General features: G+C 43.6%; 1 protein-coding gene across 1 annotated transcript in view; it reads right to left on the reverse strand.

The window, feature by feature from the left end:
- MCTP1 (multiple C2 and transmembrane domain containing 1) overlaps positions 1-20421 on the reverse strand; it is a 500289-nt gene extending 479868 nt beyond the window's left edge. The window contains exons 1-2 of the mRNA XM_090038277.1: positions 19905-20421; positions 19700-19857 (exon numbers count right to left, since the gene is read on the reverse strand). Coding sequence (XP_089894403.1) covers positions 19700-19857; positions 19905-20313 — 567 coding nt within the window. The 5' untranslated portion in view covers positions 20314-20421. The remainder of the gene's footprint in view (positions 1-19699; positions 19858-19904) is intronic.
- Positions 20422-21486: the final 1065 nt, after the last annotated feature.

The following is a 21486-nucleotide window of genomic DNA, read 5'->3' on the forward strand; positions in this document are numbered from 1 at the left end:
CAGAACTATCAGGACAGGGAGGACTTAGGGATCCGTTAAAAAATACCTGCAGATATTTAAGGAAAAACATGGGCAGATCAACTGCACATTTTAAAAGTGAGGTCAGCACACTGAAACCAATTATAATGATTCTAGCAGTACAAACATCCTTTAAAAATGCACATTTTGCAGTTATAGAAAATAACTGGAATAACGGAGTAGCCCCAACGTCCATTAGTAATACATGCAGCTTAATACTATTTTAAAAACTGAAAACATATATACTATTTTTATCAACATGGATAAAGCAGTTTTTCCTAAATGTTTACGGTTTGATAGATATGAAGCACATGACTATAAAACCCTGCATGTAACTAGATACAGTGTTCAGTTCTGTAAAGTTACTAAAAAGACTGCTTAACATAATTAAAAGAAAGTTGCAGAAAGTCACCACTATGCTCCTTATAATGAAACACAAAAGATGCATCTTTACATGTACTGTCATCATTGCCAGTCAAATAACCTTGCCTTTCACAAAGTGATTTCATAATCGTATTCTCCACAAACTACCACTGAAGTGACACATAATTTTTCAATAAAGAAAATGATAGGAAGCATGTAATTTTATTATTTCCTTTTGATACTACAGCAACAAGAGGAACAGAAGCAACATTTTACTGTATTGTATGCCCTTAAGCTTTTCTTCCATTATGGTCAATGAATCAGCACAAACAAATCGAATGCCACCTGGAACAGGTTTGTCCTTTCTGATGGAAAAAAAAAGCTGTTTCCCATATATCTGGTTAGATATCACATTTATTATTACAGTACGGATGGAAATGACACTTTTTTATGTTGGGCGTGCACGTAAGATTTAGCACAGTGAAAGTGATATACAGATTAAGTTAGATCCAGTTCTGAGACCACATGCTGTAAAAAAAAAAAAAAAAGGTCTCCATTAAAATGCCTGTGTTACATATTAATCAATGAAATACATATCCATAAGGCCCAGATGCTCAGTGTGCATTTTCAACAATTTGGGCAGGGGTAGGTCCTTGCTCAGAATTGTCACTGCAATATTTTTGTTCCTCTCTCTACTCTATTTACTTGGTCCTTCCAGGTACGATGCTTGCTTATGGTAAATCAGTAGACACAAGTGCAAGTTCTCATGTGTCCACTGGGCATGAAGACAAAACCATTAATTCTACTTAACTGGACCATGCAACAAACAAAAGTGATATCTGGTAGTTCACATCCACTGATAAGGCCAATAACCAACACATCAACTACTACAAATACTGTGAACTAATAAAATTAAAATGATCCTGGGGCTTGTAAAAGAATAACGTAGCCCGTTAGTAGCCGATTCATGCGCTAACCTTGAGTGACACTACTTTTAAAGAGGGACAACTGGTGGGAAAGGGTGGGGAGGGAAAAGACACACACACACATACACAACAGAAGGTGGGGTATGGTGGCATGCACACATGCATGTAGAGCCAGGCAGGGTGGTGAAGAACTGATCCTTCAGGTAAGTCTATGGGGGCAGAGAGCAGAGAGGATGGAGGGAGGGCACAAGCAACACAGTAGCGGGGGGCAAGGGAGGCACATGTGCCTGCCCCAAATTTCTGTACCCACAGTGGCGCATGGGGCTGCAGCCTCGCTGGACTAGCCCTGGGCGGGAGCTGCCTCTGCGGCCCAATGGGTGGGAACTAGCATGGGAGGGAGCACCATGTTGCCATGGATGCCAACGTGAGGTACAGTGGCATTGAGTTGTGCCCCCACTGCTGCTAGGCAGGCAGGGGGGCCTCACCTTGGCATCCATGGCAGTGTGGTGCTCCCTCCCACACCAGATCCTGCCCTACCTCCTTTCATAGAGCTTTAACAAGAGACACTGGGGACCAAAAATGGCAGAACACAAGGCTAAAATTTTCTGGGTTTTCCCTGCAGTAAGAAAGAAAAAGGCTTACAACATTTCTTCACTCCCAAGATTTTGCTCTTCACTAGTTGTCTTGACCTTCAAGATGCCCAGACCAGCATATTGTTGAGGATATCCAGCATGCCAGCCTGGTCCCTAGAACATCCTGTTGTAGGTCAAAAGGTCTTTCATTATCAGAACTGTTAAACCCCTCAGCCCTACTTCCTTATTCCTTAACCACAAGAGCAGGAGCTGAGCTTATCAACAAATTACACAAGCAGCCACAGTGCAAAATTAGCAAACTGTGTAACAGCTAAGGCTAAGCTGAAGTTTTTAAGCCTGTTGTCAAGCAGAAAAGATGTAACAGAATATTCACGTTGTATAGACTTAAGTGAAATGCAAGTAGGAGTGAGTAAAGGTAGGGTTTCAGCCAATAGACACAGAGGAATGATCATAAAGCATGAATATGCATTAAATAAAGTAAGGAAAGCTAATAAAAGGCAGGGGTGTAAAAACTATAGTTGGCCATGCCTTCAAGACTGCTGAAATGACGTATTTTCTTGTGGAACCTATGGGCTGTCTGATCAACACCCTTGGGAGAGGGCATCTGCTTAACAAGGTAACCAACTTATTTCTTATTAATGAATTAGGTTCTCTCTTAGTAAGCGTGCTTTATAAGTAAAACTCTTGTCTTTGGCTTGTATGGTCTCAACCTTGACCATGCCTTAGACACAACTATTCAGGTAATGCTGTTCTTCACTTGATCCAAGACCAGGTACTGCCATCCAGCTCTGTCCAGCCTAGAAGGATTTTTAAAGGAAAAAATAACATCCCAGACCAGAAAAGCAGCCCAACTTTCATAACAGCAGCTGAAATAGACAATCAGAAACCAAAATATCCATCCATGACTGACCAGCTGCTTTGTATCCTGAGAATGTAGCAAAACCTACAATTCTCCCACCTTTTACAATCCCATCTATTCTCCACCTTTGTGTGTACCTGCTTTATCAAAACAAGAAAAGAAATGACAGTTCACATCCATTAATACAGAATTCAGTTAATTCTTTTCCTCTCCATTGTATAACAGAATTAGAGACTTTAACAGATATCATTCTGAAAAAGGGATTTTGATAGATCTTAATTAAGTTTATCTTCCATAACTGCTCAGTTTCAAATTGCTTTGTATGCTTTGTTCTTGATCCTTCTGTATCCTAATCAATTATTTTCCAGACTTTGAAGTTAATTTTCTAATGCAGTTCCCTTGGATTAAGCATTCTGAGATCTCTGTACTATGAACCCCAGACCATGCTTAGTTGCTTCATGTTATACAGTGGCAGGGTCACACTAGCATCTTTGACTTTAAAGACCCATTTATTCCATTTAAATCAACACAGATAATGCTGCTAAAACATGCTCTGCCTTCCTGTCCCAGTTCAGTTCAATCTCTGGAGAGGTATGTGGATGGGTGTGGGCACAGCAGCACCCGCCCTTCCACTGTGCAACCAGCTGAGCTCTCCACCCATGAGGCCAGCAAGAGGCACCTGAAGAGGTCAGATAAGGAGCAGGTACTAGAAGGAGGGACCCACCTTTTGTCACTGCCAATGCTATTTCTGGCCAATCAGGCACCCTGCATAGCCACTCCCCGCAGCTGGAGCAGGCTGGCAGAAAAAACCCAAGGAGATAGACAAGGAACAGGGGCTTGCCCTCCTCCACCATTCCCAGACCAGCCCAGCAACCCGTACAGCCACTCTCTCCAGCTGGAGCCCCTAGGAACAAGTGCAAAAAGGGTGGGAACCCAACCGCCACCATCTCCAGCTAACCTGGGTGTAGAAGGAGCCCAACTCCAATCATGGGCTGCAAGAAGCAGCTGCACCAGGTACACTGCTCAGCCAAGGGACAGTAGCAGCAGCCAACAGGTTCCCCTGTCCTGCACCTGCTCCCTGCCCACCTCCTCCCCACAACAGGTCTGGAGGCTCTGGCTATACCTGGGCTTCCATCCTTCCCATGGTCAAGTCACAGCCCCCTATTTAAAATCCTGGATCCGCCTATGGGTATAGCTGAATCCTTAGCTTCAATAAGCACTTCACTCCTATCTGCAAGGAAGTGCAACACCAAATGCAGAAATGACTAGCAAGTTCCCTTTTCCTTATAAAATTAAGCAGAAAAACTTGAAACTTGGTAAGTGAAAGGGTGGGGTGGGGAGGAAGAGAGCAGGGAGTATTTTATGTAAGCCTTTAAATCTGTGTTGTTTCCATTCTATTCATTTAAAACAATTTTTGCAGGCCTCTCTCCCTTGTATGTCCAACACATGACATCAGAATTTTTAGGATTATAGAACTGCCTTTCAGCATCAAATTATGTGATGATAGAATGGCACTTTAATGGCCAGGTGCCAGAAACTGTGGCACTGATGTAAGACACTTGTCTAAGCAGGCGTGAATAAGAGTTGCTGGCTCAGTTTTGTGTGAACGTGATGGCACTGCTTTGTACTGATCTTTATGTAAAACTAAAAGTGCAAGCAGGTGCAATAGCAAGGAACACTTTATGATGTTTCTCTCAATGTTTTATCATATAAATCTTTTCCCAACGTGTATGGCAGGTCCAATTCCCAAGACAAATGACGTACATACAAACATACTAGCTAGAACCCTTAAATAAATTCAGTGCTACTTTTTTCTACAGCTGACAGTTGATTCTGGCAACATACAATTACAGACTGTATTATGCAGGAAATTGCTACAAATAGGTTGGTAGGCCGGTCATTGCAAATCTTTGGAAGTGTCATGGCAGAATCCTGGCAGAAACATCTGAAATCACCGAACCCGGGACAATTACCATGAGAAATCACAACTGTTATCTCAGCCACTTCTGCTAAACAAGGTCTATGCAGGAAAGGAAGGTACCTAGACTCTAACAGTTTGAAAACATAAAACCACCTTCCTCAGTACACATTTTTCTTCCCCTTTACCTGGATTCCTCAAGACTTTTATAGTACCACTATATAATTTTAAATATTTAATAAGCAATTGTTCACAGGACATCCTAGGGAGATTTTTTAATGGCAAGGGAAAGAATTTATGGGCATTTTGGAATGACTGAGATTTAAGACGCAGAGAGAGCAACTGTGTCATACCCCAGCTTGAAGAGCCTGCTCTAGGTATTGGACACTGCAGTCAAAGGACAAAGAGAATAAATGTTTCCTTTTACTTTTTTATGCCACAGCATAATGCTATATATTCTATTTAAGCCATGAGTTTTTATTTTGTTAATTTTCCTTAGTCTCAGTCAAATACTAATATTAAGAACTATTTCAAAGCTAGGCAGTTACTAAGCTCTTCTTTAAGTCTTAATGACTAATGGACACACAACACTACAAAGCAGCGTCTTACATAAATGATGCTTTGAACAGCTGTAGTAAAACAGTAATTCTAGTTTAGATAATCCATAAAAGCACAGTCAAAAACTTCCTCAAGCTTGAGGCCCATTTTTCAAAGTTTTGAAAAGATAGCAGACCTTCCTGTCAAAGCCATTTGCACCCCATGTGTCATCTGCAGTTCTGTACATAGGGCTGATACATTGATAGCATCTTCACAGTCAATGTGTCATCTGCACCACAGAACTGTGTAGCCAGCCACCATATGTTCCCAATCTGCATGCCAGGCAAGTCAAGCATCTGAACACTGAAAGAGATCATGATTCTGTGCAACTGTACTGATTTCCCAGGGAAAATCCTATAATTTTTGGACCCCCTTTTTTGTTTCTACACTTGTAAATTAAAACAGTATTTATACTGGTCTATTGCATTAATAAGATGCTATAGTGTACCAGACTAACAACTTCAAGAGATCATCAGTTACCATGCCAATTGAACTTGCTTTGTTACTAAATTTCTCAAAAACATCTTAGAGCTGAGGTTTCATCAAGACTACATTTCTGTGATTAGTGTTTCCTCAGTTCTTATAATGAGCTTTTTATGCTCTAGAAATAGGCAACATCATGCATATGCATTTTGCCTTCCACATTACCCTGAATACTGCCACTTTCCATGGTGTAGCAATGCTATTTTTGTAAGTATACAGTTTAAAACCCAGGAAAGTAAACTCATTCCTATGACATCTTGAAACAAACAGCTTTCATTTTAAAAATATGCAAAGATTATAACAAACAAGAAAACCAAAACAAGGATCAAATCTTCATAGTTCTTTTGGATTAAATCGCCTCAGTTGTAAGCATACATTCAAACAATGTCTGTGCCAAGGAAGAGGGAAAACAAGCATCTAGTCCCCTACAAAAGCACAAAGATCCTGAAAACAGATGGTGACAGTTCTATTTCCTCCTCCCACTGAGAGATGATCCTATTTAGTTTTCATAGGCTGTCCTAATTAGGCTCCCTTCCCCCCATAAGATTATTGCTATTCTACATCTTTAGCATTGGCCAACTCTTCCATTCTTCTTCTTCTTATGTTGTAAATCACAAAATTGTTTTACTTTTCTGACTGTACCAAAGACAAAACAGGAAACCACCTTTGCATGTTTATTTTTTCCCTGTTATAAAGTAGCTTGTTTGACCCTTGAGAATTTAGAGCTATTCCCATCGTACAATCAAAGAAGACTGTTCAGCTAAAACTTAAGTCACAGCCTGATGAAAATTTCCCAGCTTCTGACACAAATAGCAGTCTAGAACTCTAAATATTCATTGCAGGGACTCGTATTATTGAGTAGTACAGAAAAGCTGCAACATGACTGAAAATGAAACTGTCTAGAATAGACCCAGAACTAAGCACTGGAACAATTTTTAAACACTCTTGCAAAGAAAGATCCCTGAATTAGCTTAGCCTGCCAGCAAAAACAGAATCCACCCACAAACAGGAACCATGATTCAAACTAATTCCAGGTCCCACAGTAAGATGCCTTGTCTCAGTCCCCAACTAGGAAAGGAGACAGGTTTCTCAGTATACATGGAAAATGCCAATCTAAAAAGAACAGAACAAATTTATTTTTAGTATTACACTAACAGTTATATACATGCCTGTAGTTAGGTGGCCAAGGTGTAAATCTGAGGGTTCTCTTTTCTCAAGGACAACCCAAAGTACACTGATATGCCTCTTAAGCTTAGCCACCACTATGAAAGTCTTATTACCTGTGACAGGCCAACCTTGCTACTGATTTAAAGACATCCTTCCAGAAACTGTAGCCATCTACAGAAGTGGGGGATCATGGGTAAATACCGAATATAAAAGATATGAAACAGACAACAGCTCCTGAGAGGTAACAGACTAATAAGGAAAGATGCATTACTAGCCTTTTGCTGAATGCCTTAATTGGACGTACTGTACTAATGCTTTGTAAATCATCTTCATTTTATTTTTCTCAGTAAATGTTTTATTTGTGAACCTTAAATAATCTTCGTCCAAGTCAGCCTAACAAGTTCACCTGCTGGTGACAAAAATCTAGCAGAGACACAATCTGTCAATTAGTGACAATCTCTGGATGGTTATGGGTCCATACAACAACAAATAGACTGTACTCATTAAAGACAGATTGGAGCTACTCTATAGTCCAAGCAAGCACCATCTTCCCATTATAAACTCAATATTCAATATATCTAGAATCCCCAGAAAGAAATTTGAAACCTCAATGGTGTTATTGCCACATTTCAAGGTCTATTTTTCTGGGAAGTTTTTTTTCATGAAGAGGCATTAAGGAGAAGAATTAAGGTTCTAAAGTCCCAGTGTTTCAAAAAATTGTCTATTGCTAGTTTACAAACACCAAATAAGGGCAAAGTACAAGGAGAGGACATTTAGAAAGGGCATAGTCTCATGTGACAAGGAATGGTGTGGCAAGAAGCATAAAAGATAGGCACAGAATAGGACAGTGTAAGGTCAGTATAACAGGGTGCCAGCCCAGGGTGTCGATATGTGGCCCAGCAGCTTTGAGAGCAGCATCCAGCTGGTAAGTCTGTTGTGGGGGGAAGGGATGAATGGAGAGGGATGGAGCATGGAGCGGGGCAGATCAAGGCTCCCATTGTCAGAGAGGGAGTGGGGCTGGTGCTAGGGCAGGCACTGCACAGCTGGGGCAGGGTGGGGTGCAGGATGGAGCTGTGGCTCATCTGGGAGGGGGCAGCTCTTGCTGCTGCAGGCACCTCAGGAGGGCATAGCCAGCATGTGCCTCTCAGATCTGTGTGCAGGGCAAGGGCAAAGGCAAGCTACCACTGTGGGCTGGGGCCAGGGGCTGCACTTGCACATTTGAGGCAACACTGGATTTCTTCAATGTCAGCCTTCTGCAATAGATGACGTCTAAGGTAGGGGAAATAGCATTCTCCAGAGTCTCACCATGGATCTGGATTACCGAACTTGGAGACTGTTCATTAGGAGCTTGTTGGTGGAGGACCTTAGTCTTCCAAATGTTAAGTACCAGTCCCATTTTCTTGTATGCCTTGGTAAAGACATCGACAATTACCTGAAGGTCTGTTTCCAAGTGAGTGCACACTATAGCATTATCAGCATACTGGAGCTCAATGAGTGAGGTTCGGGTGGTCTTTGTTTCGGCTCAGAGTCAGCTGAGGTTAAACAGCTTACCATCCATATGGTAGTTTAGCTCCACTCCAGCTGGAAGTTTATTGGTGGTCAGATGTAACATCAGGGCAAGGAATATTAAGAGTGCTGGAGCAATGACACAGCCTTGTTTAACTCCCATTTTATCCTCAGTGGGATCTGTGATAGATCCATTACAGAGAGCACCACTTGCATACCATCATGGAGCAGGCAAAGAATGCTGACAAATTTTGGTGGGCATGCATATGTTAGAGGTCATGTAGCAAATATTTCAGCAGGAATTCCCCCCAGATACCTTGTTTCTTCATCTGCTTCATTGCTTTCCTTTTTGGAAGGATTCAAGATTAAAGGATGCTGAGAAATTCCCTCCCCTTCCCTAACCATTTCTAACTTTCTGTCTGACCTACCTATCCCTTATAAGTAGTTATTAGTAGTATTAGGTAAGCTAAGTTCTTATATTCCCTTATGACAAGCCCTTTTTTTTTTTATTGTAAATAATGTTTTGTTAGGTTTGTATTGATTTTTACTGTTGTATATTGTATTATTATCATTTTCGTATTGATTTTTATTGTTTCATATGGATATTGTATGGTTTAGGCCTGTGTTTGCAAGTGAACCAAAGTAATGTCAAGTTTCCATCTTGTATGTCAAGCCTCCATCTTATGTCCTCTGCCCAGGCATCCCCTGTGTTGTAACTGTGTGACTCATGTACCCCTCCCATGTAAATTGGTTCCCAGATGAATGGGAGTGATTGGGAATGATTGAAATACAAGGGTAGCAGGCCTCTACTGAATGGCCTGTAATGACCAGGCCATCACCTCGCATTGATTCATTCAGGAACCACAGACCTCACCCAGGAACAGAGACAAGAACCCAGCATTTGAAAGACAAAAGACCCTGCAGAACCAGCAACTCTACCATTGTACCCCACCATTACAGACACCCAAAATGCACATCCCTGCATGGAGCACACATGCTCAGTACACCAGGGGCTGACCCTTGCCTGGGCATGCCTCCTGTCACTAGGGTCACACAAGGTCTGCCCCTATAAAAAGGGGCAGTGAAGACAGACCCAGTGGGAACGCCATTTCTATCTGAACCAGACCAGCTCACGTCACGCTGCCTATCCACCCCAGAGGCCCTGCCAGCAACCCCCTCTGGACAACACTGAGCTGAAGGAGACCCTGACTGGCCATCAAGGACCAACTTTCAGCCTGGGATAGGTAGATATCACCTGCACATTTCCTCCTCCAATTTGGACTCTCTCTCTCTCTCCTCCCAGACTTCAGCCCCTGCACCAAGCCTCTTTAACCCCTGCTGCCATTGTGTGTGTGTGTGTGTGCGTGTGTGTGCGTGAGTGCAAAGGAACCAGGAACCAATAAGATATTGTGTCACCATCTCCCCTGTTCAATAAAACCACTGTCATTTGTAACCCCAAGTTGGGTTGTATTTTACTGAGCCCCGGTCCCTTCCCCATCTTAAATTCTAGTCTCTCTCTCTTTCCCCCCGTCTTTCCCTGCCAAATCTCAGCCCTCTCTGTCCCTTCTCCATTCCCCTGCTGCAGCCTCTTAGCCCCGTTGCTTTCTGCCATCCTCTGCTCCCACTGCTTTTTGCCTCTTCTCTGTCCCTTCTCTGTTCCCCTGCTGCAGCCTCTTGGCCCTGTTGCTTTCTGCTGTCTCTCAGTCCCATTCCTGCCATCCACCGCCTTTTTCCACATCTTTCCACAGCCCTTCCTGCCATTTCTGCCACTTCTAGCCTCCTGGCCCCGTTTCTGCTGTCCACCACCTCCTTCCCGTGTCTTTCCACAGCTCTTCCTGCCACTTCTAGCCTCTCAGCCCCACTCATTTCTGCCTCCTGCTGCCTCTCCCCACTCCCTCTCTCTCTCTCTACCTTCTGTTCCCAACCTTTCCTGCCCCTTTCCCCCCATGTGTTCTCCAGCTTTCCCCACACCCTCTCTAGCCAGCCCCTTCTCCCCAACACAGTCCTCTGGCCTGCCACCAACTTCCCCACAGCTCCTTCAGGCTGCCCTGCAGGTTTCCCAGCAGCCAGAGCCCTTCTCCAGCTCCTGGCACGAGCAGCCCCTCCCCTGTAGCTTCCTGAGCTCCCTAGCAGTCCCTCTCCAGCACCCCTGGTTCCCAGAGCCAGCCCCCAGTTTCCTCCACACCCTCTCTAGCTCCCCTGCACTTTCTGTCCCAGTTTCCCTCTCCCCACTTACTCTTTTGGCTCCCCTGTAGCTCCAGCTTCAGTCCCAGCCTCTGTGCCAGCTTCTCTCCAGCATCACTCCCCTGTTCTGCAGGCTTTGGGCATTGTCCTTTAATCAATTAAGGTCAATTAACCTAAAGTAACCCCCAAGCCTCAGTTCTTCAGCCCAGCTCTCTCTAGTCTACTGGTTCTAATTCTGGTCCGGTTAACTTTCACTCCCAGCAACTTTCACTCCCTACACTTCCACTTTCTTATCTTAACCTTTCCCCAGGTATCCAAGTACACAAAGCACATATATCCATACACATCACAACACCCCAAGTTAGGAACTCACCTGTGTGTACGTGTAGGTGAGTGGTATGTATGTGAACTGATATACATATATGTCACTGTGTGCATGATATATGAATTAGTGATCCATGTGTGTGTATTGGGTGTGCAGGTATTGATAATTGATTCTGGTCTAATTTTTGGTCTGTATAGTGTGTGTAGGTGTTTGAACTGGTGACAGGTGTGCATATGCCTAGGCTGGTAATTGATGTGCCTGTGTGTTTGTGTATGCACCTAATTGATTTCTGTGTTTGTGTATGTGCAATTGTACATATAAAACTGTGCCCTCCTGTCTAGCCCAATATGTTGTAATTTTACAACTTTATGCAGTTTTGAGATCCTGGGAGCTTGGCCTGACCCCAGAGTCATAAAGATTTGTGGCATGTTTTAATATTTTAAAACTTTCTTCGACTGAATTAACAGATCCATTCAAGGTTAAGCCTCATCTGGAACACAGTGCATTACAGGCCACCATATCGCAAAAGGGATATAGCAGAACTAGAAAAAATCCAGACAAGAGTCAAAAAGAATAATTAGGGACCTGCAAAATGCAATTTCACCTTGTAGGAAATATTAAAACCAAGTCAGCGCACATTACAAAGGTGACTTGATAAAAATATATAAAATTAGTGATCTGGAAAAGATAGGTTAGGAACTTCAGTTCACATAACACAAAGGGAATGTAATTAAATTTTAAAAGTTGGAGAGTCAAGCATCATAAAAGTAAATATTTTTCACACAATACTTAATTGGATTGAGAAGTTGTCCTAGAATGTTTTCCTGTCAACACCTCCCACTTCTCCCCACCTGAAGGGCAACAGCAAAGGAATCTTCCTTATCTTCATTTTTCCCAGGAGGAATCCCACCATCTTTCTCTCTTTGCAGGCATGGTATCGTAAGGATAGAAAAGGGACTTGAAAGGAAAAAAGAACAAACCAACTATTTTGTTTCTTTCTTCCCTCTCCTCTTTAGTTTTAATAAAAGCTACTCTGAGCTGTTGGACACTTTCTGCTACTTCTCCTCTCCTGTGGAAATCATGTCAGTTAATCCTTCTCCTCAAACTCTTATGAAAAACTCCTCTCAGCTCTTGACAGTGAAAGCACCACCTGCTTTCTGCAGTAATTAGCTGATCCATAAGGCATTCATGAGTAAAGAAGGCAGTTAATCAGAAAGGGGTAGGAGCTTGGGTGGGAACTTTCTGAATTACAGCAGCGGCTAATGTCAAGTTATTGGAGATGAAGCTATTGGCAACCATGTACATGGGTCAAGCAGTTAGTAATGAACATATGGCCTTTCTTCTCTTGTGCATTAATTAAAACTAGCTCAAATAAGTAGGAAACAAAAGGAATTGGTTCTAGAGCTTGTCCTTTGAATCAGGCAAGACAAGGAAAGCTCACCATTACTTCAACTCTGTATTGCTATTAATATCTAGATTTAGTAACTTCTAATTAGAATCTTTCATGTATGTTAAAATTCATTCTAAACTCATTTAGAAGAGCCATTTAACCCTCCAACATAAATAATTTAAATAAAAGGGAAAGAATACTTTTTTCACTACTATAATATCACCCATGCGTAAAATCCAAAGTGAACAAGAACAACCCTACAAACTTCTACTATTTGCTTACTTTCTCTCAGCTTACAATAGTAAAAATGTTTAAGAAAAGCAGGAAAGTACAAAAATATTATATTCAAGCAATATTTGAAAACAAACCTTGGTTTATTTTATGCAAAAAACAAATATGTCTTTATTAACTGCAGTATATCCTGTCATAGCAAAGAAACAAATAGTTCAAGTTACTTGTCCCTTTAAAAAACTTTTGAGCACCTTCCGTTTATACACTAGAGATATAAATCTAATAAATAAGTCTTCCATGCTATCACTTTCTGATACTAGCATGCAAAGCTTGATGACTTATAAGCAATATGATGATTAAGGTACTTGGGCAGGGGCCTAGTTGCTGCAAGATCTGATTAAACTTAGAAGATGATATTCTTTGCTTTTGACTTGATACTAAAAATGGCTCAGTGTGGCATTACAAGGTACTGTGCTGCCGACTGTTCCATTTTCTGACTAAGATGTAAAACTAAACCTAACCATTTGTAGTCTTAGTGGTTTAAAGATCCCATGACTCTTTCTTTAAGAGACAGGACATTACCCCAGTGTCCTGGCTATATTCCAAATCAAGGAACTACATTTGGCCGGTCTAGAATTCCTCCTACATTTTCATTGAGGTATCATATACTTTCAAAGTACTCAGGATTGAGTCTCTTCTCACACTAATGTGAAATTAATGCAACTCTAATGACTGCAGTAGAGTTACTACTGTTTTACACAAATGTAAAGGAGAAGGGAATCCATCCCACAGCTGCATGCATTTCAGTGCTGAGTGAACGATTCCTATGGGATCCCGTATTTATTTCAAAAGGGTACTGTGTGACATAATTCATTAACATTTATAAAGTACCCTAAGATCCTGGCTTAATGGTGCTAGAGGAATAGAAAATACATATTTTAACCCTTCCACCATACATCGTTTTGTATGTTTCAGGTTGAATTTTCAAGAAATCTTTGTAATGAATTTTCCTAGCAGCAATGTTATTGCTCCTGTGTACCACGATATGCAACAAAGCATTCACAAATAGTACATAACTCCCTCTGGCAGGTATCATTAGAGACAGTAAAGGCCTGGTTCCAGCTATCTAAACAATCTGTTCAAAATAAACTACTGGATCAAGCCACCATCTAAAACACTAACCACCTTCATGTTTTAGCAATTTAAAATTTTAACCCTGTAGTTGCTTTCTGGTGGTTTCTTCCCTACACAAGCATTCAGGAATCCCTAGGAACATGAAATCATAAGCAACCATTTGGGGGAAAAGTCACCATACAAAAAGTCAAATTAAGAAGACCTAGACAGTGCACAAAAAGTTCATAGACTTTGTTGAAGTTCAGAATGCTTCAGTGGTGGTCAAGTCAGTACCAGGAGACTATTCTCACCCTGAAAACTTCAGTCCCAAAAAACCTTACAACCTGGTCCCACTTCACAGAGAATTCAGAATCTCTCTCTCGTCAGGATACCCTTACAAAGCAAGATGAAATGACAAAATCCCTGTTCTTATAATCAGAGCTCCCAGTCTCTCAGACAGAAAGCCCCAGGTGGCTGGTCAAATTCAGACTTTCTACTCAAGTAGATCCCTCTACCAGAAAGCTCAGGTTGATCCACCTTCACTATGTTCTTTCCCATGGCAGAACAAAAACTCCAAACAATTAAAAATAAAACGCTATACAGAAGTGGAATAAATGGAAACACCATCATAATTTAGGTAATTAAGCCTGCCACAAGCTAAATATTTTCTTCTTTTAAGAAAAAAGTTAATTTAAGATTGCATATTGAAGTTGCATGCTAAACCACACTGTCAACTTGTCAACTGTGTGCTCACATTTTAAAAAGCTAAAAAGCATTTTTTTTAAATGGTAGCTTGTGATGAGCCCTCTTTATAGTTCTACATAAAGTTTATTCTACGTAATTAAAAAATACTTTGTTTCATGTATGCAATATTTCAGCCTAATGGCAAGAAAGATCTCTGGGAAAATTCTAAAATTCTACAAAGAGTAGTAATACAAAAATCTAGAACTCTTGGTTCAGAAATGATACCTTTTATAAGACCAACTAGGAAAATAGATTTTTTTTTTGTGATTTCCTAGTTGGTCTAATAAAAGGTATCATTTCTGAACCAAGAGTTCTAGATTTTTGCGTTTCTTTTTGTCTCAGACCAACACATCTACCAAATACATCCCTGAAACAAAGAATAAGTACTTTCAATATTTTTTTTAAAAGAACTTCAAGCTTGACTCTCAGTTTATTGTAGATATGGAATACACATGGAACAGTGTTCCTGTAACAAGTCTTATTCTTTTTCATGCCTTGCTAGTAAATGAAGTTGCTTCTCTTTGTAATTATTCTCTATAGATATTGCTATTAAAAAAATAAAAATTCAACAACAGTTGGAATAAGGCCTCATTAGTACTTATTTCCCCTCTTCCCCTTTTTTTTGTTCACTTGCATTCGGTGCCAGGATCAATTACTGAAAAATGACCTATGACATATAAATTACTCTTTTTCCAGGTATAACTGTACTGTCTTTAATGGAGCTAATGTCAGGGCTTAATTTATTTAAATATAATTAAGAAAAAGAACCAATAAATTTACCCTATCTTCAGTCCTGTTCAGTGGCTCTGCATCTCCTTCTACTCCAAACTCTAAATCCTTTCCCTTCTTTGTTTGGCTTCTGCATGGCTCTGCTTGTTCATATCTCCTGATTGAGAGGTGTCTTCTACCAGCTTTACTTCACTACTTGGTTTCCTTCTCACACAAGTTCCTCCATAATATGTCCCATTTGTCCCTTACACCTGAAAGTCATCCTGATATTGTATGTTACATAGAATCAAGACACAAATAAGCAAGTTATCATCTCCCTGGAGTTCCTGACTCACCAATATATCAAACAGATTAGTATGTCTAATGTAATACTTTGCCATCATTATCAGTCATTGTCTCCCTCCCTCTCAGTCTCTTCCTACCCTTCCATTACTTTGGGACATATGTGCCCTCACTGGGAATTTATATTTAAAAATGACAATACATTCTGTCACTCTCTTATTAAGTCTTTAACACCACTACAGCTACAAGAAGACTTCCTTTTACCTCCTAGAGTTGTCTACATTATGTCAAATATGCCAAAAATATATATCAAGATAGTAGCTGAGAGTTGGTGCTTTTCAGGAAATCTTCTAGCTGTTAAGTCCATGAATCCAGGCAAAGGTACTTTCCAGTTTCTCAGTTCTTTCAACAAAGCTGAAAAGGTTTGGTCTGAGTTATGTTCACTATCTAATTAAACAGCATTTTAGGAACTAAGAACCAGGCACCCAAAGATATTTAAGTGTCTTTGGTCTGATCTAGTTCACATGTATACAAAATGGCCTTAGACTGTTTTCTTCATTCACCTTCTGCTTGTAGTAGCACATATTTTTTTAAAAATTCTTCTTGCATAGTAAATCTTCTGTGTTGGGAGGCCAAGTGACTTTGCAGAAACTAAAGAGCCTTGCACACTTGTAAACCATTACCTGAAATGAATTAGCACTAACAGCAGCACAGTGATGTAGCCAAGTGCCCAGGTGGCAAGAACAGTGGCAACTTCCAGTTGCTGCTCTGCCACCAGCGCAATCAAAATCATGACTGCATGGCTACCAGCAGCAGCCATTTTTTTCACCATACTGCATTCCCCGCCATCAAAGGTGGCGCCAATCATCCTGCTTTAGTTATACCACTGAGCAGTAAAGCTAAAACTCATTTTAAAATGTATCCTCTTATCCAAGATAAAGAAACAGTAAATAAACGCTACTTGTGTGTCAGGCACAAATACCAAATGTTCCTCCACTGTCCATGTTCAACAAAAATCCTCATTATAAAACCCAAAATCTTATTTCATTGAATTGCATGGGTCCTGATTCAATAAGGTACTTCAGCACATACACGACTAACGCCATGATTAAAGTTAGGTGTGTTTTTAAATGCCTTGCTGAAATGGCACTTCAGGGTACATATATTAGATTTACAGATAAATCCTGAAATCAGCTACATTCAAAAGTTACCAGTTTCTTTGGGCACTGTGCACCCTATAACAGACCCATTAATCAGAAACTATCTGAAATGGATAGATTCTGACAGAGTTGGGCACCTCAGTTTTGACATTCTTTATCCTGTGTTAGCTCCACTGAACCTAATGTAATTACACTGGTGAACATAAGGGTAGGACTAGACCATTAAAGTTTTCCTTTCCTTTTTCCCCCCTTCTTGGTCCCCCCCACCCCTTATATTTTTCTTTTGGCTTTGCTATTGTTAGAAACATCAAAACTCTTTTAAATCAAATCACTTTGAAATGTATGAGCACAGGCACAGTACTATATTGATTTTTATAACCACATAAGCATTCGAAGTAAACAAGCAAGCAATAGTATATTACATCATTGCAGAGAAAATATAACCTAAGTGTATCCTAGAAGTTGAGGATAACCAGACTTATTAAAAACTCCTATTCATTAATGAGACCGAAGCCAGAAAGAATCCCCTAAATCAGTCCTGTGCAGCAAACAAAACTTAAATGGCACTTTTTCCCCCAAGTTTTACGTCTCAACCTGATTTAAAATGAGACCTTCCCCTCTTGACAAAGTTTAACACTGCAAAGCCTATCAGAAGCATATAGTTCCATTGACAAATAAAAGCAGAACACTGCTTAAAAATTAAGGAAAGAAAAACTGAAAAAAATTTCTGATACAGTAGACAGTGAAAAGGTAAACTATATGATGACAGCATCTTATATGGGGTATAACTCATGTGATCCAGGGCATAAGAAATATACTTAGAGCTTCATTTTTAAAGAGCGCAATATTAAATTATAATGCATGTTACAAAAGTTTCTCATAAAATTCTGGTTGTTCCATAAAAGTTGTTTATTCGTTACCTGCATATTTTGCCTTGGTTTTGTAGTGCCTTCATTTTTTTTTTTTTTTACTCATGTCTTTTCCCTTCGCATTTTTGATCAGGAAACAAAAGATAATCTACATAAGGGTAATCTACATAAAGGTATCTAAATAAATACTTAACATTTTTAGGGAAGCCTTTTAAGGATGAAAAAAGCACCAAGGAACACTTGTTTAGAGGTGGTTACAATCCTGGTATCAAGAGGCAAAAGTAACTTTTACTGGTGTGTTTCAGGCAACTGGAAAATACACAAGGGCTCCAATTCAGCAGAGGAGTTATGACCCAGTACACACACTCTTGAAGTTTAGACCCCGATCCTGCAAAAAATTCCTGCATGTGCTGACCTGTATACATGCAATGAGTCCTGATGACTTCAGTGGGTACACATGCACCTAAAAAAGTTTAGAATACACACAAGTCTCTGTAGGATCAGGACCAGTTTGCTTAATGCTGGAAAAAGTCAAGTACACATGTACAATTTGTTCCTGATGCTTAAAAAAATGAAGGGCACAGTTTTAACTCAGACACTCATTTCTTCCATTGCTATGGCCAAAGAAAAATGATACTATCTTATGCCATATTAATCAATTATTTGTGCAAAAAGTATTTGATTGCTTAGCATGACACTATCTCCAGAGTGACTCACATGTCCTGAACTTTTCTAGTAGAGAATCTATTGTAAGAGTTGACAGACCTATCAACAACTAGCATCATCACTTAACTTCAAATTGACAGCATTAAGAGTGATTTCTTTGTGTAACACCCTCCTCCAATAACATGAAAAATGACTATTTCAGCCTGAAATTATGGCAGTGTATGTGAAATACTTGCTAATGAAGTCTGACATATTCCTCAAATTATTATATGTTCTTTATAACATGCACTATCAATCACTAGTGCTATTTGTGCTGATGGGATCTATACAAACATGTCAGACTCATCCTCTGTATACCATGCAAGGAAACAGTAAGTTACCTGAAAAAAAAGCAGTGCTGGTAGTCTAAAGCCCTCTGGTGCAACAAGTTTTAATGAGGCAGAGGACAACTTCCAGCATAAGGTGGTACTGGCATAACTCCCAGTGTGAACACCCATCACAGTACAGTGCCTTCTTCCAGTATAGGTAAGCCTACAGAAGCCACTCAGCATTTGTCTGTACTACTGTATAATATTTTGCCAGCCCAACTATCACAGGAGGGAAAAAGATCACGCATTCACAGATGACTAACCAAGTCTTGCAAAATCTTCAGTGAGGGTGCACCTTATACTAACAGATGAGTGCTTTTGTCAGTTTAGTTTACCATTTGAGGAGCTGGCATAGCTAAGCTGACTGAATTTCCCCCTCTCAACCTATGCTGCATCTACAGTAGGGGGCTCTGCCAGCACAGCTCCACCATCGCTACAGCAGCAGCAGTTCCATAGTGCAGACAGGCCTTGCTCTGCTGGAAGAGCATCTCCATGGAGTGGAGCGACACCAGTTTAATTACACCAGTATAACTGGAAAAATGTCTTGTGCAGATGAGGCAGCCATGAAGCATACAGGATTATACCAAGTTAACATCGTCATATGTAACGTGACATCATTGCTTTGCCTGGTTCCCCGACTCGTAGGAAGGCCCAGATCCCACATCGGCTGGTGAACGCTAACTTCCAGGTATGTGCATACGTCATTTTCCATTCAGCAAACCCACTCATGTACGCAAACTGAGTGGTGCAAGTACAGCCCTGCAGGGCCAGAGCCCATGTTTGTCAGCCTTCCCCAGCCAGGCTTCCACAGAGGCCCCCCAGCCCTACAGGTGAATAAGTAAGAGGCTGGCAAGTTTTATAGGGCAGGAATAAGGTACCAACAGACACACTGCAGCATCTTTGATTCAGAGATAAAAGACAGTGGTTTACACAGGCAGCTGGAACGGCAGAAATAGCCCCAGAGGCCTTGGTCCTTGGACCCAGGTGCTACCTTGGTCCCTCCCCGGTGCTCGAGGTGGGCCAGGATCCCAAAACAAAGAAACGGGCCACACGTTTTCAGCCTAAACGCCCTGTCGGGGGCGCACGTGGCCGGTCAAACTCCTCCTCCCAAGGGCCCCGACCGCGGTCCGCCTCCCCGAGGGCCCGGCGGGGAGCCGGGCTGTGTCCGGGGCCCCCGGGCTGCCGAGGGGCCTTGGCCCGGCACTTACCGCGCTGCTGTCACCCTCCTCGGCGCCCTTGTCGGTCCTCCTGGCGGCGGCGGGCGACTCGTGCAGCAGCTGCTCCAGGCAGGTGGTGCTGGGCAGCGACGAGCTCTTCTGGTGAGACAGGTGCGCTCCGGGCCGCCGCCGCGGCTGCAGCGGGCCGGCTTGGGGCACCCCATCGCCTCCGCCCTGCTCCGCGCGGGCCGGGGGCTGGGGCTGGGGCAGGGGCAGGGGCGCGCGCGGCCGGGCGGCGCCTTGCCCGAGTGCAGAAGGTGCTCCCGCAGGCGGCGCAGCGCGGAGCCGGCCTCGGCGCCGGGCTCCAGGGGCTCTGCCGCGGAGCAGCACAGGTTGGGCTGGGAGGACGAGAAGACGCGGTCCAGCGCCTGCTTCCTGCGCCGGAAGCCGCCCCACTTGGCGCCGGGCAGCCGCTCCCCCGCGGGCGGCGGCCGAGGGCAGGCGGCCGGGGCCGGGGTGGGCTCCGCGCTGCGGCGCTCCGCGCCCGCCTTGCCGCCACGGCCCTTGCCCCCCAGCTGCAGGTTCCTCCAGAGCCGGGCCTGGAAGGACGCCGCCGGCTCGGGCTCGGGCTCGTCCCCCGCGCGGGGCTCCCTGCCCGGCTCCATCCGCCGCCGCCGCCTGCCCCAGCAGCAGAGCCCGCAGCCGCCCGGCCGCCTCACTCCCGCGCGGCGCCGCGGGGGGAGCTGCGGCAGCCCCGGCGCGCTGCCGCCCTGCCTGCCCCTCGGCGCCGCTCAGCCCACCAAAGTTTCCGCGTCCTTCTCCCGGCAGGCGCGGGGCGGGAAGTCGCAGCGCGCTCCGCCGGGTCACGGCCACGGTCACTGTCACACCTTCATAAGGAGACTGCCGGGCGCGGGCGCCTCCTGCGAGCGCGGTGCACCGCGCGCTCTGCCTGCAGCACGGGCAGCCGCAGCCTGGAGGCGAAGCCCGGCGGCCGTCACAGGAGCCCGGCTGCTCGCCCCATCCCCCCGTGTCAGGGAAGGGAGCGCGCTTGGGGGAGGACAAGGAGACAGCTTGGGAATAGAAACAGCCCCTACTCTGGAGTCGGGGGGGGGAGGCACAGCCTTAGCGCTGCTACTACCAGGTAAACTCGGAGCTTTCCGACAGGGTTAAAAACATTGCTGACCTAGTGTGGCCTTTCTTTGCAAGGGATGAATTCCTCCGTTCTTTTTCACAGACTGAAAGCTAAGAGCTCACATTTTCCCAGGAGTGTCTTCAGGCTATTGAGGGCCCTTGGAGTCTGTCAGGGGTGCCTCGAGGCTATCCGAGGGTGCCTTGCATCTGAAACCTTGAGAGCTGCTACCCCACTCTGGTTGACCTCCCTCGGGCCCTTTGCAGAGGAAGACTGGGTGACTGGTGCCTCCTGAGCCTGGGGGCAGCAGCGTCGGCAACGTCCGCAGCAGGGTGGCGAGCAGCGACCGCACACAGAGGCTGCCAACAGTGTCAGCAGCAGCCATCTTGCATGCCCCGCCTACCAGTCGCCTCTGTTGAGATTCACTGGGGCCCTGGGCCCAGGACCCCCCCAACCCACGTCCTGCCTCACAGCCGCAGGTTCATCCCCCATTGGCGCAGCAGGAACAGCAGCTGGAGCAGGACACGCTGCTCTCAGGCCTGGGGCAGGAACTGCGGTTGCCCCTGCCCACAGGTCTGTGCTGCAGCTAGCATCAGGGGTGTGGAGCCACTGCCGACCAGGCATGTGCAGTGCAGACCAAGCTCTAGGGGCAGCCCCTCACCCCGCTGAAGCTCAGTCTGGCTGCAGCAGCACCTGGCAAACGGCGTCC

This window comes from Crocodylus siamensis, chromosome 3 (assembly GCF_052110815.1).
Source record: "Crocodylus siamensis isolate JL-2025a chromosome 3, ASM5211081v1, whole genome shotgun sequence".
NCBI lineage: Eukaryota > Metazoa > Chordata > Crocodylia > Crocodylidae > Crocodylus > Crocodylus siamensis.